This window comes from Lissotriton helveticus, chromosome 10 (assembly GCF_964261635.1).
Source record: "Lissotriton helveticus chromosome 10, aLisHel1.1, whole genome shotgun sequence".
NCBI classification, from domain to species: Eukaryota; Metazoa; Chordata; class Amphibia; order Caudata; family Salamandridae; genus Lissotriton; species Lissotriton helveticus.
The window spans coordinates 1,217,160,228-1,217,185,944 of record NC_136071.1 but is presented as its reverse complement, the minus strand read 5'-3'; the positions used below and the strand labels follow the sequence as shown (position 1 = coordinate 1,217,185,944).

Genomic DNA, 25,717 nt, shown 5'->3' with positions numbered 1-25,717 from the left:
CAGAGTGCAGCTTCAGAGTGCAGCTTCAGAGTGCAGCTTCAGAGTGCAGATTCAGAGTGGAGCTTCAGAGTGCAGATTCAGAGTGGAGCTTCAGAGTGCAGATTCAGAGTGGAGATTCAGAGTGGAGATTCAGAGTGGAGCTTCAGAGTGGAGCTTCAGAGTGGAGCTTCAGAGTGGAGCTTCAGAGTGGAGCTTCAGAGTGGAGCTTCAGAGTGGAGCTTCAGAGTGGAGCTTCAGAGTGGAGCTTCAGAGTGGAGCTTCAGAGTGGAGCTTCAGAGTGGAGCTTCAGAGTGGAGCTTCAGAGTGGAGCTTCAGAGTGCAGAGTGGAGCTTCAGAGTGCAGAGTGGAGCTTCAGAGTGCAGATTCAGAGTGGAGCTTCAGAGTGCAGAGTGGAGCTTCAGAGTGCAGATTCAGAGTGCAGAGTGGAGCTTCAGAGTGCAGATTCAGAGTGGAGCTTCAGAGTGCAGAGTGGAGCTTCAGAGTGCAGATTCAGAGTGCAGAGTGGAGCTTCAGAGTGGAGCTTCAGAGTGGAGCTTCAGAGTGGAGCTTCAGAGTGGAGCTTCAGAGTGGAGCTTCAGAGTGGAGCTTCAGAGTGCAGAGTGGAGCTTCAGAGTGGAGCTTCAGAGTGCAGAGTGGAGCTTCAGAGTGCAGATTCAGAGTGCAGAGTGGAGCTTCAGAGTGCAGATTCAGAGTGCAGAGTGGAGCTTCAGAGTGCAGATTCAGAGTGGAGCTTCAGAGTGCAGAGTGGAGCTTCAGAGTGCAGATTCAGAGTGGAGCTTCAGAGTGCAGAGTGGAGCTTCAGAGTGCAGATTCAGAGTGGAGCTTCAGAGTGCAGAGTGGAGCTTCAGAGTGCAGATTCAGAGTGGAGCTTCAGAGTGCAGAGTGGAGCTTCAGAGTGCAGATTCAGAGTGGAGCTTCAGAGTGCAGAGTGGAGCTTCAGAGTGGGGCTTCAGAGTGCAGAGTGGAGCTTCAGAGTGCAGAGTGGAGCTTCAGAGTGGAGCTTCAGAGTGGAGCTTCAGAGTGGAGCTTCAGAGTGGAGCTTCAGAGTGGAGCTTCAGAGTGGAGCTTCAGAGTGGAGCTTCAGAGTGGAGCTTCAGAGTGGAGCTTCAGAGTGGAGCTTCAGAGTGCAGATTCAGAGTGGAGCTTCAGAGTGGAGATTCAGAGTGGAGATTCAGAGTGGAGCTTCAGAGTGGAGCTTCAGAGTGGAGCTTCAGAGTGGAGCTTCAGAGTGGAGCTTCAGAGTGGAGCTTCAGAGTGGAGCTTCAGAGTGGAGCTTCAGAGTGGAGCTTCAGAGTGGAGCTTCAGAGTGCAGAGTGGAGCTTCAGAGTGCAGATTCAGAGTGGAGCTTCAGAGTGGAGCTTCAGAGTGGAGCTTCAGAGTGGAGCTTCAGAGTGGAGCTTCAGAGTGGAGCTTCAGAGTGGAGCTTCAGAGTGGAGCTTCAGAGTGGAGCTTCAGAGTGGAGCTTCAGAGTGGAGCTTCAGAGTGGAGCTTCAGAGTGCAGAGTGGAGCTGCAGAGTGCAGATTCAGAGTGCAGAGTGGAGCTGCAGAGTGCAGATTCAGAGTGCAGAGTGGAGCTTCAGAGTGCAGATTCAGAGTGCAGAGTGGAGCTTCAGAGTGCAGATTCAGAGTGGAGCATCAGAGTGCAGATTCAGAGTGGAGCTTCAGAGTGCAGAGTGGAGCTTCAGAGTGCAGATTCAGAGTGGAGCTTCAGAGTGCAGAGTGGAGCTTCAGAGTGCAGATTCAGAGTGGAGCTTCAGAGTGCAGAGTGGAGCTTCAGAGTGGAGCTTCAGAGTGCAGAGTGGAGCTTCAGAGTGCAGAGTGGAGCTTCAGAGTGGAGCTTCAGAGTGCAGAGTGGAGCTTCAGAGTGCAGAGTGGAGCTTCAGAGTGCAGAGTGGAGCTTCAGAGTGCAGAGTGGAGCTTCAGAGTGCAGAGTGGAGCTTCAGAGTGCAGAGTGGAGCTTCAGAGTGCAGAGTGGAGCTTCAGAGTGCAGAGTGGAGCTTCAGAGTGCAGAGTGGAGCTTCAGAGTGCAGAGTGGAGCTTCAGAGTGGAGCTTCAGAGTGCAGAGTGGAGCTTCAGAGTGGAGCTTCAGAGTGCAGAGTGGAGCTTCAGAGTGGAGCTTCAGAGTGCAGAGTGGAGCTTCAGAGTGGAGCTTCAGAGTGCAGAGTGGAGCTTCAGAGTGGAGCTTCAGAGTGCAGAGTGGAGCTTCAGAGTGGAGCTTCAGAGTGGAGCATCAGAGTGGAGCATCAGAGTGGAGCATCAGAGTGGAGCATCAGAGTGGAGCATCAGAGTGGAGCATCAGAGTGGAGCATCAGAGTGGAGCATCAGAGTGGAGCATCAGAGTGGAGCATCAGAGTGGAGCTTCAGAGTGGAGCTTCAGAGTGGAGCTTCAGAGTGGAGCTTCAGAGTGGAGCTTCAGAGTGGAGCTTCAGAGTGGAGCTTCAGAGTGGAGCTTCAGAGTGGAGCTTCAGAGTGGAGCTTCAGAGTGGAGCTTCAGAGTGGAGCTTCAGAGTGCAGAGTGGAGCTTCAGAGTGGAGCTTCAGAGTGCAGATTCAGAGTGGAGCTTCAGAGTGCAGAGTGGAGCTTCAGAGTGGAGCTTCAGAGTGCAGAGTGGAGCTTCAGAGTGGAGCTTCAGAGTGCAGAGTGGAGCTTCAGAGTGGAGCTTCAGAGTGCAGAGTGGAGCTTCAGAGTGCAGAGTGGAGCTTCAGAGTGGAGCTTCAGAGTGGAGCTTCAGAGTGGAGCTTCAGAGTGGAGCTTCAGAGTGGAGCTTCAGAGTGGAGCTTCAGAGTGGAGCTTCAGAGTGCAGAGTGGAGCTTCAGAGTGGAGCTTCAGAGTGCAGAGTGGAGCTTCAGAGTGCAGCTTCAGAGTGCAGAGTGCAGCTTCAGAGTGCAGAGTGGAGCTTCAGAGTGCAGAGTGGAGCTTCAGAGTGCAGAGTGGAGCTTCAGAGTGCAGAGTGGAGCTTCAGAGTGCAGATTCAGAGTGGAGCTTCAGAGTGCAGAGTGGAGCTTCAGAGTGCAGATTCAGAGTGGAGCTTCAGAGTGTCAAGAGCAATGCCAATAGCTCTAACTTTAACAAAGGCAAAACCATTGCATTGTAAATGCTTGTTGGAGATGGGTCCGGACTTCTTTACTTCTGCTTTTGTCCTGGCCGCCATTTTGCTGCTGTTCTCGCTGTTTCTCTCTCTACCCTGACTCGCCATCTTGTCCATTCCCTCGTTTCCCCCCTGACGATCCTCAAATGTTTCTTCCCTTTTCTGATTTCTCTTTTCTCCATACCCTGGAATCCCTCCCCCCTCCCATGGTGCTGTGACCCCACTTAATGCAACTCTGCTCTTCTATTGGTTTTTTTTTTCCTGGCCTTGACCGGATAAAATCTGCAACGTGTATATATATATATATGTGTATATAGAGATAACACTAATCACTAGTATAGGTAGACATTTGTACTTTTCTGACTCTTGGAGTATATATATATATTTGTTTCTCTTCTTTGTGTGACTTTACATCTTGTACATTTGTGTTTTTTTTCTGTTTCTATCCTCTTTGTAACGCATGTAATCCTAAATCCTTGTGTTTTGCAACTGGTTCTTATGTAAAGCGCTCGGACACCTTCGGGTAAAGTTCGCGCTATAGAAAATCGCATAAATAAATAAAATAAATAAATAAAAACGTAGATGTTGCTATCATATTGCAATCGACGCAGTAGAGGGGGTGCCTGGCAGGGTTTGGCTCGCGGCCAATCGGAGGAATAATGTAAGAAATAAAATTATTTTCACAAAAGCGGCCAGGCCAATCGGAGGAATAATGTAAGAAATAAAATTATTTTCACAAAAGCGGCCAGGCCAATCGGAGGAATAATGTAAGAAATAAAATTATTTTCACAAAAGCGGCCAGGCTGCATAAAAGCGGCTGGCACGCCTGGCCCGTGGAGTCAGCACCCTGGCAGGAAGGCTTCATACCCTTCGGTCGGAGACCCCCGCGTCCACGATGCCTTTCCTTCTGCGGGTGCGCGCCCTCCTTCCACTCCGGGGTCGTCTCTACGACTGCTCCCTCCAGCTGCGGATCACCTGGGGCCCTCACCCGCCACATCTGGCAGAGGCTGTGATCGAGGCGCGCCTGCAGCAGCTGTGCCTCCGGGTGGGAGTCAGTCTGCTGCGCGGAGCCCTGGCCCTCAGCCTGAGGCTCGTGATCCCAGGGTATGGGTCTGTCAGTCTGTCCTGCTGACTGAAGCCCAGGAGGCACATATGAGAATTGAGAAATATATCAAGAAAAAATATATATAAATATGAACATACTATAATGTTGAAAAAAATATATATAAAAGATATAAATATGAACAGTATAATAGAGGAAAAAATATAGAAATATGAAAATACTATAATAGAGAAAAAAAGGTATAAATATATAAATATGAACAGTATAATAGAGAAAAAATATAGAAATATGAAAATACTATAATAGAGAAAAAAATGGATAAATATATAAATATGAACAGTATAATAGAGAAAAAATATATAAATATGAAAATACTATAATAGAGAAAAAAATTGATAAATATTAGCATACTATAATACAGAAATATACACGCGTAATCATTGGTTCCTCATTGAATACCCTTCAAGAAAAAAAAGAAAAAAGAAAATACCCTTTACAAAACCGAAGTATTTCCTCTACGAGTCGATTTATACCTGCAGTTCTGAAGAAAATGACCCGGAATACCAAAGTTTACTAGTTTTATGGAGCTTAATTATGTTGTAACTTTAAATAAAAGAAACCTTTCTCACCGATGGGTCTGTGTGTATTCGTTTATTTCATCCCATGTTCGTGTGTCTCTGGCATCTTTCTGTCCGGGGAATTTTTGACAGGAGAAGAGTGGCGGCTCCAAAGTGTGAGGTGAGGGCGGAGGGCTGCGGGTCTGGGGTGGGCTGCGGGTCTGGGGTGGACCTGGGGTGGGCTGCGGGTCTGGGGAGGGCTGCGGGTCTGGGGTGGGCTGCGGGTCTGGGGTGGACTGCGGGTCTGGGGTGGACTGCGGGTCTCGGCTGCGGGTCCGGGGTGGGCTGTGGGTCTGGGGTGGGCTGCGGGTCTGGGGTGGGCTGCGGGTCTGGGGTGGACTGCGGGTCTGGGGTGGACTGCGGGTCTGGGGTGGGCTGCGGATCTGGGGTGGGCTGCGGGTCTGGGGTGGGCCTCTGGTCTGGGGTGGGCTGCGGGTCTGGGGTGGGCTGCGGGTCTGGGGTGGGCCTCTGGTCTGGGGTGGGCTGTGGGTCTGGGGTGGGCTGCGGGTCTGGGGTGGGCTGCGGGTCTGGGGTGGGCTGCGGGTCTGGGGTGGGATGCGGGTCTGGGGTGGGATGCGGGTCTGGGGTGGGATGCGGGTCTGGGGTGGGCTGCGGATCTGGGGTGGGCTGCGGGTCTGGGGTGGGCCTCTGGTCTGGGGTGGGCTGCGGGTCTGGGGTGGGCTGCGGGTCTGGGGTGGGCCTCTGGTCTGGGGTGGGCTGTGGGTCTGGGGTGGGCTGCGGGTCTCGGCTGCGGGTCTGGGGTGGCTGCGGATCTGGGGTGGGCTGCGGGTCTGGGGTGGGCTGCGGGTCTGGGGTGGGCTGCGGGTCTGGGGTGGGCTGCAGGTCTGGGGTGGGCTGCGGGTGTTAACATGAAAATAATAACATGAAACATGACATTTACAAATGAAATTTGAAAACTACCTATTGAATTGCGATAAAAATATGTTGATATGCCGAAAAGAATGCTTCTTATGCTTTTATTTAAAAAACGGTATCATGACAAAACTTTCATATATTAAAAAAATGAAAAATATATAAAATTCCAATATCAGTTTTTGACTTTGTAGAATGGATGTGCTTACCTTAATTGTAATTCACCGTGCCCAGCTGCGTCCTTCCGTGTTATTGTAAATTCCCTGCCAGGGCTCTTTATCCTAGATACAGGGGGCCGTTCTAGCAAAACACAGCGTCCATTTCAAACAAGCGCCATCGCGTAGAAATAATTGTATTTGTATCGCTCTTTTTTTTCTGACTTTTCATGTGCAGCACACATAGAAATTGGGAACAGGTTTAGAATTAGGCTCAGCGCAGTATTGTGTACTTGGAGGTAGACCTGTGCTAGCCTCAGGTAGACACCCTTGCACTCTGGTGCAAAGCTGTGTGTGTGGCACTGAAAGAGAGCTTGGATTAATGTGTAAAGTGACATTTCTGCTCACTTAGGGGCAGATTTACAAGCCCCTTGCGCTTCTTTTACGCTGCATTGCATCACTTTTGTGAGGCAGCGGCGGCGCAAATGATGCGCCATGGTGTGGGGTATTTACAACATGACGCATCTGGGAGATGTGTCACGTTGTAAAGCCCTGTGCCAGAAGGAGAGTAGCGTGCCATATGCCTTACATACAGTTCATTGCTACCCTTTCCTAGTGATGCAGCTTAGTAAGGTTTATATTGGAATAATAATAAGGCAGATCTCCTGTTAGGTATTGTTGGACTTGGGCCCTTAGGGCAGGTTCACCCCTAGACTTTTTGCGTGAAATGGTGACCTGGCAATGGTGATTTTTGGGTTCTGCGTCCCAGTGGAAAGTGCGTGCGCACTCCGAGTGCATGTGGTGAGATAGGCCTGCCCGCCCATAGGAATGCATGGGGAATGTATGTGTCCCTGGTAGTTCCTGATGCGTGGGGTGTACAGGCTTGAGTCTGGTATGTGTGAACTCGTGAGAATGAATGCTGCGCAACGATATGTGCGGCTTGTATGTGTCTAGTGGGGAAGTATCATTCCTAGACATGGCTGTACGTGTGCAGTGAGGGTGCTGGAGCGTGATTGGCTGGAGCTGGCTGGCATGCCAGGCTCCAGGAAGTCTGGATGGGTCTGCCCGGTGGTGAGTGTGAGATTAGCATGAGTGATGTGTGGGAGGAGTGTACCTGTGTCCTGGATGGGCTGGGTTTTCCCCACACAATGCTGGCTCCGCCCCCCTGTGGTGTGTCTAATGACCCAAGCCCTGCCAGTGAATAGAGAGGGTGGTTGAGGTAAACAGAGTACTCAAGAACCAGCTGTGACTGGTTCCGCCCCCACCCTGCACCTTCAGACAAAGGAATGTACTGTATAAAAATGGGTCTGTGTCCCCACAGAAGTTGTTCTTTTCCTGATCCTACTTGAGGGGGCTGCTGCTGCTGGGGCCAGGAGGAACCGCCACTTGACTGCCTCCCTGCCTGGAGGGCCAGTGAGCTGGCCCCTGGCCCAGCCTTGCCCCCCCTGCCTGCCTAGGAGGACTTTTGCTGGACTTTGTTGTCCTATAGCGCCTGGGGGCGCTGCATTTGATTGATAGCGCTGGGAGCGCTTTTCTTTCCCCTTCTAGCGCTTAAGAGCGCTTTATTTTGCATTTAGCGCCGGGGTCGCAGCATTTTTGCCCTGTAGCGCTTGGGAGCGCTGTGGCCCCCCCTCTAGCGCTGGGAGCGCTTTGTCTGCAGAGGCCGGTGCCCACCCGGCATTGTCCGCCCCAAGCGAAAGCCACCTCGCTTATTTTTGGATTAATTTGCCCCCTGGCAGGTGCCCACCCTGCCAGGGACCTGGCCGTTATACTTTGAGTTTACCTCGAGGGAGCCCACTCCTCGGTAAACTCACCCCCCGCCTAGAAGTGCCGAAGATGGGCCGCCGCGCTGCCCGCGACGACCTGGAAGTGTTCCGGCCGGCCGGCCAATCACAGCGCGGCCCCGGGAGAAGCAACCGGAAGTCCCGCCTCGCCGCCGGGAGAGGAGAGCCCAGCAGCGAGGAGAGGCGGTGGAAAGGTGCAGGCGGGGCCCCGTTGCGGAGAGGAGAGCCCCGCCGCCCACAAGAGGGAGAAGTGTGGGAAGGGAGCCCCCGAGGGGCGGGAGCTCCCGTGAAGAGCCGCCGGGCAGAGGAGACAGCGCGAGCCCGGTGAGTGTCTGCAAAAGGGGAGGGGGCAGTCGGGGCACATTGACGGTGCCCGCCCCTCCCCTCCAGTACGAGGCCCCGAGTGGTTGTGAGCCCGTGAGGCTCCAGGCGGCACTTGTGCAGAGCCCCGAGGGGCTCAAGGGGCACTTGCGGAATCTCGAGTCCCCCAGAGGGGGGGACTCCCACCAAAGGCGCCCCACGTGTTCGCGGGTCCCCCGTGAGGGACCCCCCCGCCCCAGAGAGGCGGCACCTGTTACTAAGAGCCCTAGTGAAAGGCTCGTGGGGGCCTTACCAGTTGTTGAGCCTGTCGAGGCTCCAGCATCCCGGGACATTCTTTTAGAGTCCATGAGGGACTCCAACGTACCGGGCATTGTGTGTTGAGCCCTGAGAGGCTCAGAGGGGTGCATTTTGATTTCGTGAGTGCCCACCTCATGAGTTAAGAGCCCAGAGAGGCTCAGGCGCCACCATTGTTGTTTAGAGCCCTGTGAGAGGCTCAAGGTGCCACCTATGTTTTAAGAGCCCAGAGAGGCTCAAGGGGACAGTTGTTTTCTGCAGAGCCTGTGAGGCTCCCCCATCGTGTTGGCCCCATCATTGTGCTACCCAGTTGCCCAGCACTTTGTGGGCAACTGCTCCGTTTAGGCCCCCCTGACATTGGACACAGGGCGTCCTAGCCCCAACAAGGCCAGAGGGCCTAGGGACAGTCACAGGTGGTGACTTACGTGAGTTTGGCGCAATTGTACTTTTTCTGCACCTCTGAATGTGTTTTTATGCGTCATGTGCCTTGTCCTTACACCTCTGAATGAATGTTATGCATTGCATCATGTGTTATGGGGAGAGGTGTGGCGCCGCGGCCAGGGCGACTGACGCTGGAATCTGGGGACCTCGGTTCGATCCCCGGCTCCGGCGGCAGGTTAGCCCAGCACCATGTGACTCTCGGCAATAGCTCGCTTAATCTTCCCGACGGCCCCCAGCGCCTAGAGACCCTTACGGGTGATTGTGCGCTTTACAAAAATGTGGACTTTACTTTACTTTACTTTATGTGCTTACACCCCTACAGGTACTGTAATACTTAGGTGGTTGTTTTCTCCCTAGTACAGGTGGTGCTAGTGAGGTCCTGGTTACCAGTAGTTACTGGTTGTGTTATATTTTTGTGCTACAGTGATTTACATTTTAAGTGCTATTTCTGAAAGTGTTACTTCTGATTCCTGACAGTGGTCCAGGTGGCCCTGTCTTGTACATATCCCCTGTAAATTCTGCCCGTGCCTCTGGCACATTGTAAAGTGTGTGTTTTATCCAATGTGTTTTGGTGTAATACAAAGGCTATTTTTATATAACCTTGTGTGGAGTTTCCTTTGTGGTGGGTCCTGGGTGTTGTTGCTGGGGTGCGTGCGCAAATACTTAACTTACATCGCCTCCAAGTTTAGCCTTGCTGCTCGCGCCACGTTACCTAGAGGGTGAGCAGGGGTTATCTTGGCGTGTAACTCCCTTGCCCTGACTTGGGAATGGTGGTCTCTGACTGACTTTGGCGAAAGCCCTGGCCAGCCAGGGATCCCATTTCCAACATTGGCGGCAAGCGGTGAGGATAAGGATTTGTGTTTGCGTTGTACCACAGTAGTAACTGGCCACGCCACAAAACTCTGCATTTTAGATGACCACATTTTAGGGGATTGTTTTTGAAGTTTCATATTTTCTTCTCCTGAAGGTATCCATTGTGTAATTGTGTCCAGTACATTTGTCCCCCACCCTGCGCCCAGAGTCGGTACCTGTGTCACTTGTGGTCAGGTTGAGGAATCAGGGGTGGTAGAAACTGCCTTACCAGTCCGAGGGGAGGGTTGTGTGTGGATGAATGGTGTGTGGCACTAGGCAAGTGAGTGTGAGTTCCCTGGAATAGAGAGCTTACTGATACCTTGTGAATTGTGTACTCCTGTGTTAGCTCAGACCCCTAGGTTCCCTGTGTAATCTCTTCTCTAGAACGTCCGCCAGAATGGAGCCTGCTTTTGATTTCTGTGTTCTGTTTAGATACAGTATGGGAGAGTTGGTAAGGTTCTGTGAAGAGAGAGACATAGGGGTGGATGAGTCAGACACTCAGTCCGAACTTAGGAGCAGCCTGATCCTGTGGCAAAAGGGTCAGTGGGATCTTGAGCGCAGTGAGGAAAGGGCCCGGGCTTCACACCAGGAGGGTGGTGGGTCTGTGGGGAGCCCTGAAGATTCAGAAGAGGAGGAAGAAGATGACAGCACCTGGACGCCAATAGAGAGTAGAGACCCCATAGATAGGGAGTCCCTTGCTGGGTCCAGCGTAGGAGGCAGCGCCTCATCCCTTTACCTGTCCCCAGAGGAGCTGGAAGATAGGAGGAGAGAAAGGGAGCACCAGCTGGCTTTAGAAAAGCTCAGGTTGGAGCATGCCCAGTCTATGGCACAGCTGGGCATTAGAAAGCAACAGCTAGAGACCGAGAGGGTCTTAGCGCAGGAAAGGATAGAGGAGGCTGAGAGGGCCTCCACCAGAGGCGAAGTAGCTCTGGAGGGTAGACTATCCCCTGCGCGCAGTGTTGAGTTTCTGGGCTCCCCAGGGAGGGTTGAGTCCAGTGGTGGCAGCTATATAGAGCCCAGTGCGAGCAGTCCCAGTCCCAGTTCCCCCAGTATGGTACCTGTTTCCCCAGAGGAGGAGTTAAGGTTGAAGTTCAGGGACAGTAAGAAACTGTCTCACCAGTCTTGGGAAGATTTTGAGGACGAATGTTGTGGGACACTGTTTGATTGGGTAAAGGTTCACACGGAAGATGATTTTGACATCTTTTTTGATCTGATTGTCAAAGAGCACCTGCTCAGTTGTTGTTCACCAGGGTTGCGCACACACCTGTTGGGGTGCGGATTGTCTGAGGCATGTGAGCTTGCAGATGAAGCAGACCGCTGGGAAAGGGCCAGAGGTTCTCTAGAGTCATTAGGGAGTGATTCCAAAAGTAGTGGTTCAGGGATCTTCTAGCCCAGCGTGGTGGAAGAGGCTCAGTGTAGCCCAGCTAGGTCCCAGGATAGCGAGGAGGGTGTAGGGGCTCACTGCCTGGCTCAGTGGAGCAGGAGTGAGGGGGAGACCGAGGTTCCCCAGACGCCCGAAGCCCTGCCTCAGGACTTGGATGGTTTCTGTAGGGAACACCAGGTTGGGGACCTAGGCTGTCCTGTTAGTCCATTTGAGGAGGATCTCCTAGTGAGTAGAGGACCTGGAGCGTCTGTAACCAGAGCTCCTGTGGTTCTAGAGGCTGGCAGTACCGCTCCGGTAGGGAGGGTACAGGAGTCCAGCGTGAGGAGTGATTGGGGGTTGAGTTTCCCAGTGGATGCACCAGTGGACCAGGGACTAGCCAGTTGGGCTAGATCTTCTTGGGGGGACCCGGGTGGCGCCACTTCTGGTCTGGGGGATCGTCACGCACTGTCAGGTGGACAGAGGGCGGGAGATCTGCGCCAGACAGACAGTCACACAACAGATGTGTCATTTGTTAGCCTCAGGGGGATTGTGTGTGAGTCCCCAGAAGTCCTGGAGTGCCAGGCAATTGTTCCACCGAAGGATTTAGACCAGAGGTTGGAAGGCCAGGTTCAGGATCAGCCTGACCTGAAGGGTAGGATGACTGTAACCAGTGTCCTGACCGGTTCTTCTTCCAGAGGAACTTCTCCAGGTGGGAGAGGGCAGACCTCTGGAAGGGGGTGCAGAGGGTGGGAGAGCCCACCTCTGACCCCGGTGCAACCTGAGTGGATAAGCCCTGGGTTGGAATGGCGTTCTAGGTGTACCCCTCGCCGGAGGAACCCTAGAAGAAGAGGTAGGGGGAGGAGAGCCTTCCCCGAGACTCCTGGTCCGCCTGAGGTTGTAGGCCCTAGGCTGGAGAACCAGTGGCAGTCTAGTCCTGTCTTGCAGACAGGAAGAGTGGAGAATGGCTCCTATGGGCCAGGGGTTACTACCCCCCGCATTGCGAATAGGCAAGGACCAGTGGCACCTGGGTGGCCCAGGGCCTGGTCCTGGCCGCGGACAGCTTGGGAGTACCAGTGGGGTAGCCCAGTTGGTCCAGACAGTGTGTTGAGAAGGAATCCCATGGGTTCACCGTGGCGTAGAACAGGAGGGTGTCCCTGCAGTTGCGGGCCCGCGTCCGTGTCTGTGTTCTATCGCCCCAAGCAGGGAAGTCCATCACGGTGTTGATTGGTCTCCCCTGCGTTTTGGCTGGAAGGGGGTTGTGTTGGACTTGGGCCCTTAGGGCAGGTTCACCCCTAGACTTTTTGCGTGAAATGGTGACCTGGCAATGGTGATTTTTGGGTTCTGCGCACTTTCACTGTGTCCCAGTGGAAAGTGCGTGCGCACTCTGAGTGCATGTGCTGAGCTAGGCCTGCCCGCCCATAGGAATGCATGGGGAATGTATGTGTCCCTGGTAGTTCCTGATGCGTGGGGTGTACAGGCCCGAGTCTGGTATGTGTGAACTCGTGAGAATGAATGCTGCGCAACGGTATGTGCGGCTTGTATGTGTCTAGTGGGGAAGTATAATTCCTAGACATGGCTGTACATGTGCAGTGAGGGTGCTGGAGCGTGATTGGCTGGAGCTGGCTGGCATGCCAGGCTCCAGGAAGTCTGGATGGGTCTGCCCGGTGGTGAGTGTGAGATTAGCATGAGTGATGTGTGGGAGGAGTGTACCTGTGTCCTGGATGGGCTGGGTTTTCCCCACACAATGCTGGCTCCGCCCCCCTGTGGTGTGTCTAATGACCCAAGCCCTGCCAGTGAATAGAGAGGGTGGTTGAGGTAAACAGAGTACTCAAGAACCAGCTGCGACTGGTTCCGCCCCCACCCTGCACCTTCAGACAAAGGAATGTACTGTATAAAAATGGGGCTGTGTCCCCACAGAAGTTGTTCTTTTCCTGATCTTACTTGAGGGGGCTGCTGCTGCTGGGGCCAGGAGGAACCGCCACTTGGACTGCCTCCCTGCCTGGAGGGCCAGTGAGCTGGCCCCTGGCCCAGCCTTGCCCCCCTGCCTGCCTAGGAGGACTTTTGCTGGACTTTGTTGTCCTATAGCGCCTGGGGGCGCTGCATTTGATTGATAGCGCTGGGAGCGCTTTTCTTTCCCCTTCTAGCGCTTAAGAGCGCTTTATTTTGCATTTAGCGCCGGGATCGCTGCATTTTTGCCCTGTAGCACTTGGGAGCGCTGTGGCCCCCCCCTCTAGCGCTGGGAGAGCTTTGTCTGCAGAGGCCGGTGCCCACCCGGCATTGTCCGCCCCAAGCGAAAGCCACCTCGCTTATTTTTGGATTAATTTGCCCCCTGGCAGGTGCCCACCCTGCCAGGGACCTGGCCGTTATACTTTGAGTTTACCTCGAGGGAGCCCACTCCTCGGGAAACTCACCCCCGCCTAGAAGTGCCGAAGACGGGCCACCGCGCTGCCCGCAACGACCCGGAAGTGTTCCGGCCGGCCGGCCAATCACAGCGCGGCCCCGGGAGAAGCAACCGGAAATCCCGCCTCGCCGCCGGGAGAGGAGAGCCCAGCAGCGAGGAGAGGCGGCGGAATGGTGCAGGCGGGGCCCCGTGGCGGAGAGGAGAGCCCCGCCGCCCACAAGAGGGAGAAGTGTGGGAAGGGAGCCCCCGAGGAGCGGGAGCTCCGGTGAAGAGCCGCCGGGCAGAGGAGACAGCGCGAGCCCGGTGAGTGTCTGCAAAAGGGGAGGGGGCAGTCGGGGCACATTGACGGTGCTCGCCCCTCCCCTCCAGTACGAGGCCCCGAGTGGTTGTGAGCCCGTGAGGCTCCAGGCGGCACTTGTGCAGAGCCCCGAGGGGCTCAAGGGGCACTTGCGGAATCTCGAGTCCCCCAGAGGGGGGGACTCCCACCAAAGGCGCCCCACGTGTTCGCGGGTCCCCCGTGAGGGACCCCCCCGCCCCAGAGAGGCGGCACCTGTTACTAAGAGCCCTAGTGAAAGGCTCGTGGGGGCCTTACCAGTTGTTGAGCCTGTCGAGGCTCCAGCATCCCGGGGCATTCTTTTAGAGTCCATGAGGGACTCCAACGTACCGGGCATTGTGTGTTGAGCCCTGAGAGGCTCAGAGGGGTGCATTTTGATTTCGTGAGTGCCCACCTCATGAGTTAAGAGCCCAGAGAGGCTCAGGCGCTACCATTGTTGTTTAGAGCCCTGTGAGAGGCTCAAGGTGCCACCTATGTTTTAAGAGCCCAGAGAGGCTCAAGGGGACAGTTGTTTTCTGCAGAGCCTGTGAGGCTCCCCCATCGTGTTGGCCCCATCATTGTGCTACCCAGTTGCCCAGCACTTTGTGGGCAACTGCTCCGTTTAGGCCCCCCTGACATTGGACACAGGGCGTCCTAGCCCCAACAAGGCCAGAGGGCCTAGGGACAGTCACAGGTGGTGACTTACGTGAGTTTGGCGCAATTGTACTTTTTCTGCACCTCTGAATGTGTTTTTATGCGTCATGTGCCTTGTCCTTACACCTCTGAATGAATGTTATGCATTGCATCATGTGTTATGTGCTTACACCCCTACAGGTACTGTAATACTTAGGTGGTTGTTTTCTCCCTAGTACAGGTGGTGCTAGTGAGGTCCTGGTTACCAGTAGTTACTGGTTGTGTTATATTTTTGTGCTACAGTGATTTACATTTTAAGTGCTATTTCTGAAAGTGTTACTTCTGATTCCTGACAGTGGTGCAGGTGGCCCTGTCTTGTACATATCCCCTGTAAATTCTGCCCGTGCCTCTGGCACATTGTAAAGTGTGTGTTTTTCATCTAATGTGTTTTGGTGTAATGCAAAGGCTATTTTTATATAACCTTGTGTGGAGTTTCCTTTGTGGTGGGCCTTGGGTGTTGTTGCTGGGGTGCGTGCGCAAATACTTAACTTACATCGCCTCCAAGTTTAGCCTTGCTGCTTGCGCCACGTTACCTAGAGGGTGAGCAGGGGTTATCTTGGCATGTAACTCCCTTGCCCTGACTTGGGAATGGTGGTCTCTGACTGACTTTGGCGAAAGCCCTGGCCAGCCAGGGATCCCATTTCCAACAGGTATAATTTGGCCCGTGACATTCAATGGGTAAAAATTAGTACCAAAACTACGGTCTACATGTTTCAACCTCAGTGTGAAAAATCACAAGGCTTTCTTCAGGGCCAACAATGACACGATCTGTAATCTGTAAAGACAAGAACTGATGACAGTAAAAGACTGTTTACTGTCATCTGTTCTTGTCTTTTACTGATTACAATTCCTTTTCAGAGCATGCTGAGAAGGTAAAACCGTAAGTGCACCTTAGCATGTGCATACCTCTCGTGTCACTGTTGGGCATGTGGTGCAAGTGTGGTGCAAGTGTGGAAAGGAGACGCAAAGGGCTTGAGATGGGGAGGCAGTATTACACAGGCCACGCCACTCTGGCATAACGAGCGATTGGGTAGGCTGATCTACTCGAAGGGATTTGATCACTGGGATCTCATTGGTATATCCAAAGTGGGAGATATGTGGAAGTCAGGCGATATCATTCCCTTTTCACAGCTGCAAAAGGATTTCAAGCTGGCGGGCTCTGAGTATTTTCGTACCCACAAATTAGGCACGCTTTACTCGCCGTGCTCCCCAGAGGAGAGTTGCTCCCCGAGTCCTCCTCATTCGAGGATAGAGTGCTAGACGGGAATTTGCTGGAAAAGGCCATATCATTGATTTATAAGAAAATTATCAATAACATGTCCGATACCCTGGTTCAGTTAAGGGCCAAATGGGATCATGACGTAGTGTAGTATGTTTATCTAGGGATCTGTATTGATACTCCTATTTCTGACCCTTGTCCGGTTAATAAATCACTAATATCCATACAACGGCACAGAAACCCGTTTTCAGATTAAGTCATAGCGCATGCTGTCACATTAAGCAAGCACTATTCCTCCAGCCCCCTAGAAAGCACACCGAGTTCTCAAAACAAACCAAACCACCAGCAGACCTGGGAAATCCCCCGCAGCTATTGTTTTGATTTCATTCGAGAACTCCTGTAAAGAATGCAAGAACGACCAGTTCTTATGACATCCTTACTGACGTATTATGTCCATCCTTATGTCAAACTCGGCACCTTTCAGGTATAAATATACCGACGCTGCCCTAAGCAAAGACACGGTGGTGATGAGCTTGGAGCAGTGCTACTTGCCGGAGAGCCCAGCTGATGCAGGAAGCCCACGGACGCTGCCCCTCCCTTTTGACGCGCTGAGAGAGACGCTGTCTTTTCTCCTCCCGAGAAATCCAGCCTCCGGCGTTTCCGGCTTGCCCTCGCGGGTGACTGGGATACCGAGTCCTGAGAACGAGATACCAGACCTCCTGCTTTCTATTACCCAGGTACGGAACTGACTAAACCCTTACAGAGAATTCTTGAGTCAGATTCTTGGCAAACCAAACTTAACTTAAACTGCTACTTACTTACTCCCTCCCATGTATTAGGCTTAGGTCAGGTACACCGGGGTAGGCGTATTTAGAAGCACCAGTTGAGTACGTTAGTCAATGTATATTTGTCTGTATATATTTTATCTATTTTAAAGTATCACATGGCTAAGAAACCATATCCATGCTTTTACACTATTATTTCATAATACTCCTTTTACTGTATATCCATGAAGCTCCCCTAAATGTGAAATCTTTTGGAATTTGTGTTGCTGTTGCCTAACTATGTGCCCATTTGTTGGCGCGAATTTTTTCTCCTTCTGTTTTTCTTAAATGCTATACTGCGGTATGCCCCTAGCCGGGCGGGGGGAGGGGTGGGGTTCTTGTATTCCGTCTTCTTGCTGGTCTGTTTTATCCCCACCCAGACACAGCTACTGTAATGATTCAGTATTGAGAGTCCGCGCCCTGCCCTGTTGTCATTTTGTAAATTTTTTCCATTCACAATCCCTCCTCCCTCGGCTCCGATCCGGGTATTTGGTGCATATTCCTCCTCCCGGGGCACGCCCGCAATCCGGATCGAGTGTATGGATAGATGGGAAGGGAGGGGTGGCCTCCTTTTGATTTAAAAACAGCGGGAATGATGCCGGACGGTTATTACCACGGCTGCGGATGCAATATCGGATGCGGAAAAGATTACCCGAAGGTGAGCTTCTGATCCCTGAGATCTCGATTTTGAGCCCTTCTATCTCCCAGGCCCTCCTTTATCACTAGTATATCCGCTCGATTAAGGTATTTGTTCCCTCTATACAAACTAACTAACTCGATCATGAGCTAGTATTCGCACGCTTGAATGAGCCTCTGCCTTTCCCTGACATCGAGCGATTAAACAGGGGATAATTTCACCTTCCACCTACAGATATCCTTTATGAATGTTTTTATGCTTGAAATTCAACCTGTTCTAAAACATTATTATGGAATATATTGTTTTCCATGGCCTGTGTTCTTTCCCTGCTTGACAGACACCGGGATTTACTGTGTCTTCAAAACACCATGTTAAAACATATCATTTTTCGCTGTTCTCTTCTTTAAAAGAGGGCTTCAGCTGCGTGGCGAACAATTGCTCCCGGCACTGTATGGTGCTGGGGGTTGAGACTGCCGCGGAACAAGTTGTCTCTCTGAGTAAGGAAATTGCTGACCTAAAAGCAGATATTTTGGGAGATAACACACTTACCAAAGCTAAGGAGGCCGTAGATAACTTATAAGCAACCATCAAAGAATTTGATATAACAGCCCAAACCAAGAAATTGGAAAAGCTAGCTAGAGACCTTAGACTTTTTGATAAAAAAACTGTGTACCCGTACTTGCAGCCCGACTACTATAAGCAGGATAACCAGGGGCGTTTCACCAACCGTACTCATAGTGGCTACAGAGGAAGACATAATTTTACAACATTTTCCGATTCCTCTTACAGCTCTGGGAGTGACGTGGAGGCAGGACCCAGTTCTTCTTACAATTACCCACCTCAAGAGCTTGGATATCAGCAGTACCCTGCTCAATTCCAGCACTCTTTTTTAGATCAAGGCCGCGGACAATGGCGGCCCCCACGAGGACGTGGCAACCCTCGGATGAGAGGTCAAGCGAGAGGTCAACAACAACAAAATCCTGGCGGTTGGGAAGGCAACAGAGGCAAACAGCAGAAACAAGTCACCTTTCGCCCCGAAGTTCACGGAGAAATTTCGACCAGGAGGAATACCTACAGGTGGTGAACCAGGCATCCATCCAAGATCAGACTGGGGAACCAACCACACCTAATAGCAGTAGGTCATCCCCCAACCCTGTGATCAACATCTCTAATCACAATCTAGACGAAGAAGAGATCAAAGTTTTGAGCAGAGGTCTTTCCTATGTTCCCACGGCTCCACCCAATACATTTCTGCTGAAAACGGAACTATACAGATTTTTTAGGAAGATTAGGTTAAGATACTATTTCCGAAATCAAACTACTAGACAACGTAGTTCCATCACCGGCCTCAGAGAACCCTCCACTTTCTTTCCACCCACTTATGCCATGAGCCATAAGATTTTGGCGTTTGAAGAAATTGTGACCTTTGCAGTGGACCGTACATTGGACCAACGTAAATTTGTCAGATTGAATTTGCCCAAAACAGAGAAAAAGGCATTAATGGAGCTGTGCAACAACAAAGAGCTCGTCATCAAGCCCGCCGACAAAGGTGGGGCAATTGTCATTCAGGACCTTTGTAAATACAAAGAAGAGATCTATAGACAATTGTCAGATGGAGTAAGCTATCAGTTATTATCTACTGACCCCTCACGTGAATTGGCCACCACTATTCTGGCAGCCACACAAAAAGGATTGGATGCTGGCTTTCTTAGTGAGCAGGAATTCAAATTCCTCAATCAAAAGTTTCCACGACTTGCTACTATATATACCTTACCTAAGGTACATAAGAACCTAGAGAGTCCCCCTGGCCACCCAATCGTGTCAGGTTGTGGGTCTATGTTAGAACCTTTGTGCAAATATGTTGATTTTTTCCTAAAGCCGATTGCTCTCAACACTAAGGCGTATCTTCGTGATACCACATAAACTATTAATCTCATTGACGAAAGACCATTCAACCCAGGAAGTGAACTCTTGGTGACGTGCGATATTGTTTCGCTTTATACCAGCATCCCTCAACTTGATGCTTTGGAAGTGATGAGACAAGCCTTAGACAAGCGACCGGCACCTGTCCAGGTTCCCACAGACTTTATACTCGAGCTGCTGAGTATTGCCATGAGACAGAATTTCTTTATTTTCGAAGAAAATTTCTATTTGCAGACGAAGGGGGTAGCCATGGGGGCTACCTTCGCTCCGAATCTGGCTATTATTTTCATGGATCATTTTGAACATTAATATATTTTTTCCACTAATAACCCTTTTCAGAGTAGCCTGACTTTGTGGGTCAGATACATAGATGATGTTCTGTGTATCTGGGAAGGCAGCAAAGAACTACTTCTTGAGTTTCACGTTTGGCTCAACTCCAGAAACCCCCATATCCAATTCACGATGGATTCAAGCAATGAGAAGATTCCATTCTTGGATATTTCGATCTATGTAGATGACAATCGGTTACAAACTACTTTATTTAGGAAACCAACTGAGCGAAATTCCTTACTGCAATATGGGAGTCATCACCCCCGAGGTTTCAAAGACAATCTCCCAGTAGGCCAATTTCTTAGAATTAGGAGAAATTGCTCCACCCGTGGAAATTACATCCAAGAATCTGAGGTTTTAAGTGAGCGCCTCATCTCCCGAAGTTACCCCGCTAGAATGGTGAGACGCGCAAGGAAAAGGGCCTGGTACAATCCACGCGATATTCTGTTGAATCCAGAAATTACCAACCAATCGGAAATGGACCGGATCATCTGTGTAACCACTTTCTCCACACGGAGCAATGAAGTCAAACGTATTATCAACAAGAATTGGTCTCTTGTGTCGGATGAGATACAGCAAACGCAGTTCCCTCTTCATTCTTTTAAGAGGGCCAAAAACATACGGGACATGGTGGTCCACTCGTATCTGAAACCCGTCAGTCAACCGACTCTTACAAGTTTGTGGAATCTGCCTCCATTGGTGGGACATTATAGATGCGGTACATGCTCAGCATGTCAAACCACTATTCAGACTAAGACCTTTGACCGGAAGGACTTACAAGTTAAAACATCACACGAATTGCAATTCGAGTTGTTTGATCTACATTGTCCAATGCCCATGTAGACAGGTATATGTGGGTCAAACACAACAGAAGATTAAGTCACGCCTATCGTCCCACAGTAGCCGGTTACGCTGCAATGTGGCGGGTGCCCCGCTAGTGGAACACTGGCAAAGGGCTGGGCATGCTGTCTCAGATTTGAGATGGTTTGTCATTGAAAAGGTCTCTCTGGGGAGAAGAGGAGGTAATGTCTTGACAGTACTAAACACCCGTGAATCTAAATGGATGTCCCTCTTAGACTCAATCAAAAATGGCCTTAACGAGCAAGATAGCAGTTTGGCACAGTTGCCGGCCCTGGGTTGATGGGGTTACAGAGATCCATCCTAAATTAGATGGGGTCACACACCCTGTAGGTTTGGTATATAAGATAACGAATCCTAATGGGAATATGCTGATGCTCAGTGTGCTCCTGTACTATCTCAAAATACTTTCCGCCATATTCTGGGCTCCCACGATAAGCCACCCGCCTTCAACCTCATGTTTGAGAGTTGCGCGGGCATTTAGAATTATGCTGGTAGTATCTCCCTCAGGATTTGGCTTATAATGAATTTTGTAATAGGAATATGCTGATGTCTGTATGATCCTGTTTATACCATCTTAACATAAAATGTCTTTTGTTCTCATTTTGGGCTCTCACGAAAAGCAACCCGCTTTCAACCTCATGTTTGAGAGTTGCGCGGGTATTTGTAATTGTGTCACGATCTCCCAATTGAGTGTTCGTAAATGACCAGTATAACTTTGGGCAGACTCCGGCATGCATTAGTAAAAAAAATCTTTTTGTTATACCGTTATCCGAGCCCGTAATGAATCACACAATCAAACAATTATTGAAACTTATTTTCCTCCTGTGAGATGGTTACACGAAGACCACACTATCAAGATAAAAAATTCTTATTGTGTGGTCTATGTAGTAGCAATCGTATAGTTCTCCAAGTAACTCTTCCCTTTCCCTTAATGGGATTTTTTATCTGACTCCGCCCCCTAAACTCCGCGTAGCGGGAGTTGCGGAGTTACTGTCCACGGACACTTTTGATCCCATGGGGTATGTGTTAAACAGTGCGTTTTTTTGCAATTTACCCTGGTAATTCACTATCCTTTCCCCTGACCGTTTTCTCCAGTTCCCCATAGATTTATCCGTTATCGTGACTGACGGTTTGGCAGCACGAATCCCGCCGGTTACCAGCTATCGGACACAGGCTGATTACCCGATTACGTGGCACCGACGAGTGTTTTTTGAAAGACGGTTGGACTATTCCGCCCCCGTCGCTCTTCATTTACACACAGGTATGTTATGCTTTTGTAATTGGGTAAAACATACCGTGTGTTTCATATAATTGAAGAGTGCTCTGGCTATCGCTAGCCCTTGACATGGGTCTGCCTACAATCATATTTGCCCATGCAGAGTCCCCTATTAATATCATACTTGGCCTCAGCTCAATACTTGTATAACTGACAATAGACTCCTTGACCCCGTATGCCATACTGGGGCCTTGTATTTTTCTGTGGATAGTTTTAAAGTATTAGATAGATCCTTAAATCCAGTGATTTTTACCCACTAGTTCCAGCATTCGAGTAGCTTCCCTGACCCCCCCTTTTTTGTACCAGAATATTCAGGTCTTGATAAAGTAATTTGGTTTTTTAACCAGTAGTACATAGACGATGGGAAGGCCGCTTGACCACTGGTTGTCCTCTCTCTCCTCTGCAGCTTTTGCGAATTAATTACGCTGTGATCGACCTGCGACTACCGCACAGTCCATCCTATCTCCTCGTCCTGAGCCCAGTTGGGCCTCGACTCCATGGTAATTTCTTCAATTATCATTGTAATTCTTCACCATAGTCTAACTTATAGGGCTATAGTGTAATATCACATTGTTTAATTAACATTTACCAATCTACTATTAATTTGTCTGATAGGATTGCCCCAATCTTCCTGGTTGCATATGTCCTGATGAAGACCCCGCCTAAGGATTGAACGTAGCCTACACATAAGGGTCGAAACGTCGACGGCTTTCTTCTTAGACTTCCGGCACAAGCCCTCTGCATTCTCAAATTGACTGTGTGTCCGCTGAAAGTTTCTTTGTCAAAATATCTCTTCATTGTATGCCCTGATTTTTGGGCTTATGTATTTGAATTATTATGATTGTGTTGGTAACTTTTGTACTCATCACCTGTTTTCTTAACTGTGTTTACCTTTTCCTTGACCTTACACTTCTTCGAGCACTTCCCCTCCCCTTTCCCTCCTTTGGGGCTAAATGTTTGATTTTGCAACTACCTCATGGTATTGATAATAAATTACAGTACCTTGATTTCTCGTGCATTTATTGTTTTGTTAAGTTGTCTAAATAATAGTTGATGTGTGTTAGACACAACACGTCTCTCTTGCGGGGACCCCACCTATATGTATCACTCTTCTTTAAAAGGCCTCAGTATTTACTGTGTCCTGATACGTTCTTTGTTAAAATATATAGGGGCATATTATCAAGGGGTTTTATCTCCGCTTTTTTGGCTTTAAAAGCCAAGAAAGCGGAGATAAAATTATCCCTATTACCAAGCTGTCGCTAACACCAGTTAGCGACCGCTAGTAGGAGATAGCGACCATCTTGAGCCCCGCTTTGCATGTCAGTGATATTTATCACTAATGACATGCAAAGTGGGCGTGCCAAGATGTTAGCGACTGGAAACAGTCGCTAACATCGCTATCTCCTATTACCAACGTTTGGAGATATTTGCACTAAGCGCGAATATCTCCAAAAGCTCACACCTGCCCCTGAGCAGTTCTTAGCCATGTTATCCAATGGGAGGTGGATAACATGGCTAAGAGCATTAGCTCGGTAATGCATGAATATCGCTGACTTTTCAGCGATATTCATGCATTGTGGCCGTTTTTTATCGCATTTGCGATAAACCTTGGTAATACCAAGGTTTATCTGCGGTAAAAATCGCCGCATCTTAGCGGTAACATTTTCTCTCTAACCAAGCAATAGCGATAATTATCGCTATTGCTTGGTAATATGCCCCATAATTCTTCACTGTTCATGTTTTTAGATCCTTGGGACTGAATGAAGTTGGCCCGCCCTGGCTGGGCTTTTACATCCCTCGTGTACACGATGACTATCGACCGCTAGGAAAGAAAAAACGTTGAAGCCTGAAATACGTTCGACCGGTAAGTGTTTTATTAGGGTTGTGAACGCGAGAATAGGATGTTGACTATTGAAAGACAGCATTGTGGCTATCCACCATCTTAAATAAACGTCCTTATATATATCCCCAGGTGCTTGTCTCGCTGCATTAACAGCTGGAAGGTGTTATAAGAAAGTAGCCCGGGTATCGCAGGGCCCATAGGTAAGACCCTTCAGAATCAGAAGTCGTTGTTGTGTTTTCCAACTATTTGAATTTCCTAAATCTAACCCCCAAAAAATGCTGTTTCCCTGTCCTAAAGTAAAGTAAAGTCCACATTTGTAAAGCGCACAATCACCAGTAAAGGTCTCAAGGCGCTGGGGGCCGTCGGGAAGATTAAGCGAGCTATTGCCCAGAGTCACATGGTGCTGGGCTAACCTGCCGCCGGAGCCGGGGATCGAACCGTGGTCCCCAGATTCCAGCGTCAGCCGCCCTGGCCGCGGCGCCACACCTCTCCCCTCCTACGCCAGAGCGCCCTTGAACTTGCATTATTGTTCGACTAAATAGACGGTATTTCATCAAAAGTACGTAGATTGTTCTGCCTGTGCCGCTCTACAATCAAGGTATATATTCCAGTTTTAAGGCTTAGTAGATTGTGCACACCCAAACTAGAAATGAACCAACGGGTGGTTACAAATACCTTAGCACCCATGTTTGCCGAACTCGGGCTTTCCTTTGGATTATTCTTAATTGTATTTAGTGTCTGGTCTAGAACTCTTTCTAATTCTCCTCTTCTTGGATGAATGTATTTTTGTTTCATTGTTGGGATTCCAGGTATTTAAGACCCTATTGGGCTTATCATGTATCAGAAAAGGCATCGGTTTTGAAATGCCTTGAATTAGATGCACTACTTTTAGCTCGCTTCAATGTTTTCTGTGATTTGAACTATAATTTTGCACAATATGATGGTAAATAGGATAATCATGAAGTAATGTGATGTGATTTTGTATATAAATAACATGTTATGTACATAATAGTGCCATCCGGTTTGAAAAACAAAAAAGCAAAACGAAAATGCAATTGTATAAAATGAGTTTAAAAGATGTTTCTCTTTTGTTCATCGCAGAATTGTCACGGCTGCAATAAACTGAGTTGCCCCGTTGTGGCCCCCCCTTCGTACACATGCCCTGATGAAGGTGCCGCCGTAGATCGGGCTTGGCACCGAAACGCGCCTTGGCGTGGTGAACATCGGTCCTGCTAACAATATCATATCTCCCCCCAGCATGTTGCTGAGAGGATACTGCAGGACAACCTCAGTGTAATTGTCTGCGATAGGCCGTGAGGTCCTTGGATTGTGTGAATGTGGATGGATGAATCGAATGTGTGAGTATGACCTAGTGGAATGAGTCTGTAAATATGAATGAAAGATGAGAGGGTGCCCGGGGGCTATGTATTTTTCTTAACTGTAAGTGCAATATTGTGTTATGTATTTATTTAAACGATGATGTCTTTAAACACTCTTTTTCATCATTTTGTTATTGTGAAAAATGAAAATAAAAAATATTTATTCTGAAAGTGCGTCAAAAATTCAATGTGCAGTCCGTGACAAGTGAGCTCGAAGTGGTGCATGTTATTAGTAAAGGACTCTTTGTGAGCCTCTGAATTGAACCATATAGGGCAGAGTCTTTGTTCTCTGATTTGGATTTACTTATCACCCCTCATCAGCCAGGCTAGCTTGAAACAGGTATCCCCCAGGAGCAGAGTGACATATCAGAGAGGCGGTGTCCAGTGTCAGCAGTGTGACACGTCAGAGAGGCGGTGTCCAGTGTCAGCAGAGTGACATGTCAGACAGGTGGCATCCAGTGTCAGCAGTGTGACATGTCAGAGAGGCGGTGTCCAGTGTCAGCAGTGTGACATGTCAGAGAGGCGGTGTCCAGTGTCAGCAGTGTGACACGTCAGAGAGGCGGTGTCCAGTGTCAGCAGTGTGACATGTCAGAGAGGCGGTGTCCAGTGTCAGCAGAGTGACATGTCAGAGAGGTGGCATCCAGTGTCAGCAGAGTAACATGTCAGAGAGGCGGTGTCCAGTGTCAGCAGAGTAACATGTCAGAGAGGCGGTGTCCAGTGTCAGCAGTGTGACACGTCAGAGAGGCGGTGTCCAGTGTCAGCAGAGTGACATGTCAGACAGGTGGCATCCAGTGTCAGCAGTGTGACATGTCAGAGAGGCGGTGTCCAGTGTCAGCAGTGTGACATGTCAGAGAGGCGGTGTCCAGTGTCAGCAGTGTGACATGTCAGAGAGGCGGTGTCCAGTGTCAGCAGTGTGACATGTCAAAGAGGTGGCATCCAGTGTCAGCAGAGTGACATGTAAGAGAGGCGGCATCCAGTGTCAGCAGTGTGACATGTCAGAGAGGCGGTGTCCAGTGTCAGCAGAGTGACATGTCAGAGAGGTGGCATCCAGTGTCAGCAGAGTAACATGTCAGAGAGGTGGCATCCAGTGTCAGCAGAGTGACATGTAAGAGAGGCGGCATCCAGTGTCAGCAGTGCGACACGTCAAAGAGGTGGTGTCCAGTGTCA

General features: G+C 50.0%; 1 protein-coding gene across 4 annotated transcripts; it reads left to right on the top strand.

The window, feature by feature from the left end:
* Window positions 1–3,207: 3,207 nt before the first annotated feature.
* On the top strand, window positions 3,208–22,335 carry LOC144784972 (uncharacterized). Of its 4 annotated transcripts, XR_013601731.1 has the most exons (4): window positions 3,208–4,889; window positions 15,962–21,313; window positions 21,735–21,828; window positions 21,944–22,335. XR_013601731.1 is itself a non-coding variant. In XM_078664093.1 (2 exons), the coding sequence occupies exon 2, from the start codon at window positions 17,848–17,850 to the stop codon at window positions 18,859–18,861; it is 1,014 nt and encodes a 337-aa protein (XP_078520219.1). In that variant the 5' UTR covers window positions 3,208–4,889; window positions 15,962–17,847; the 3' UTR covers window positions 18,862–22,335. The 4 variants fall into 4 exon arrangements, 1 of the variants encoding a protein (XP_078520219.1); XR_013601730.1 differs by having other exon boundaries at window positions 21,735–22,335; XR_013601729.1 differs by having other exon boundaries at window positions 15,962–21,828.
* The last annotated feature ends 3,382 nt before the right edge of the window (window positions 22,336–25,717 follow it).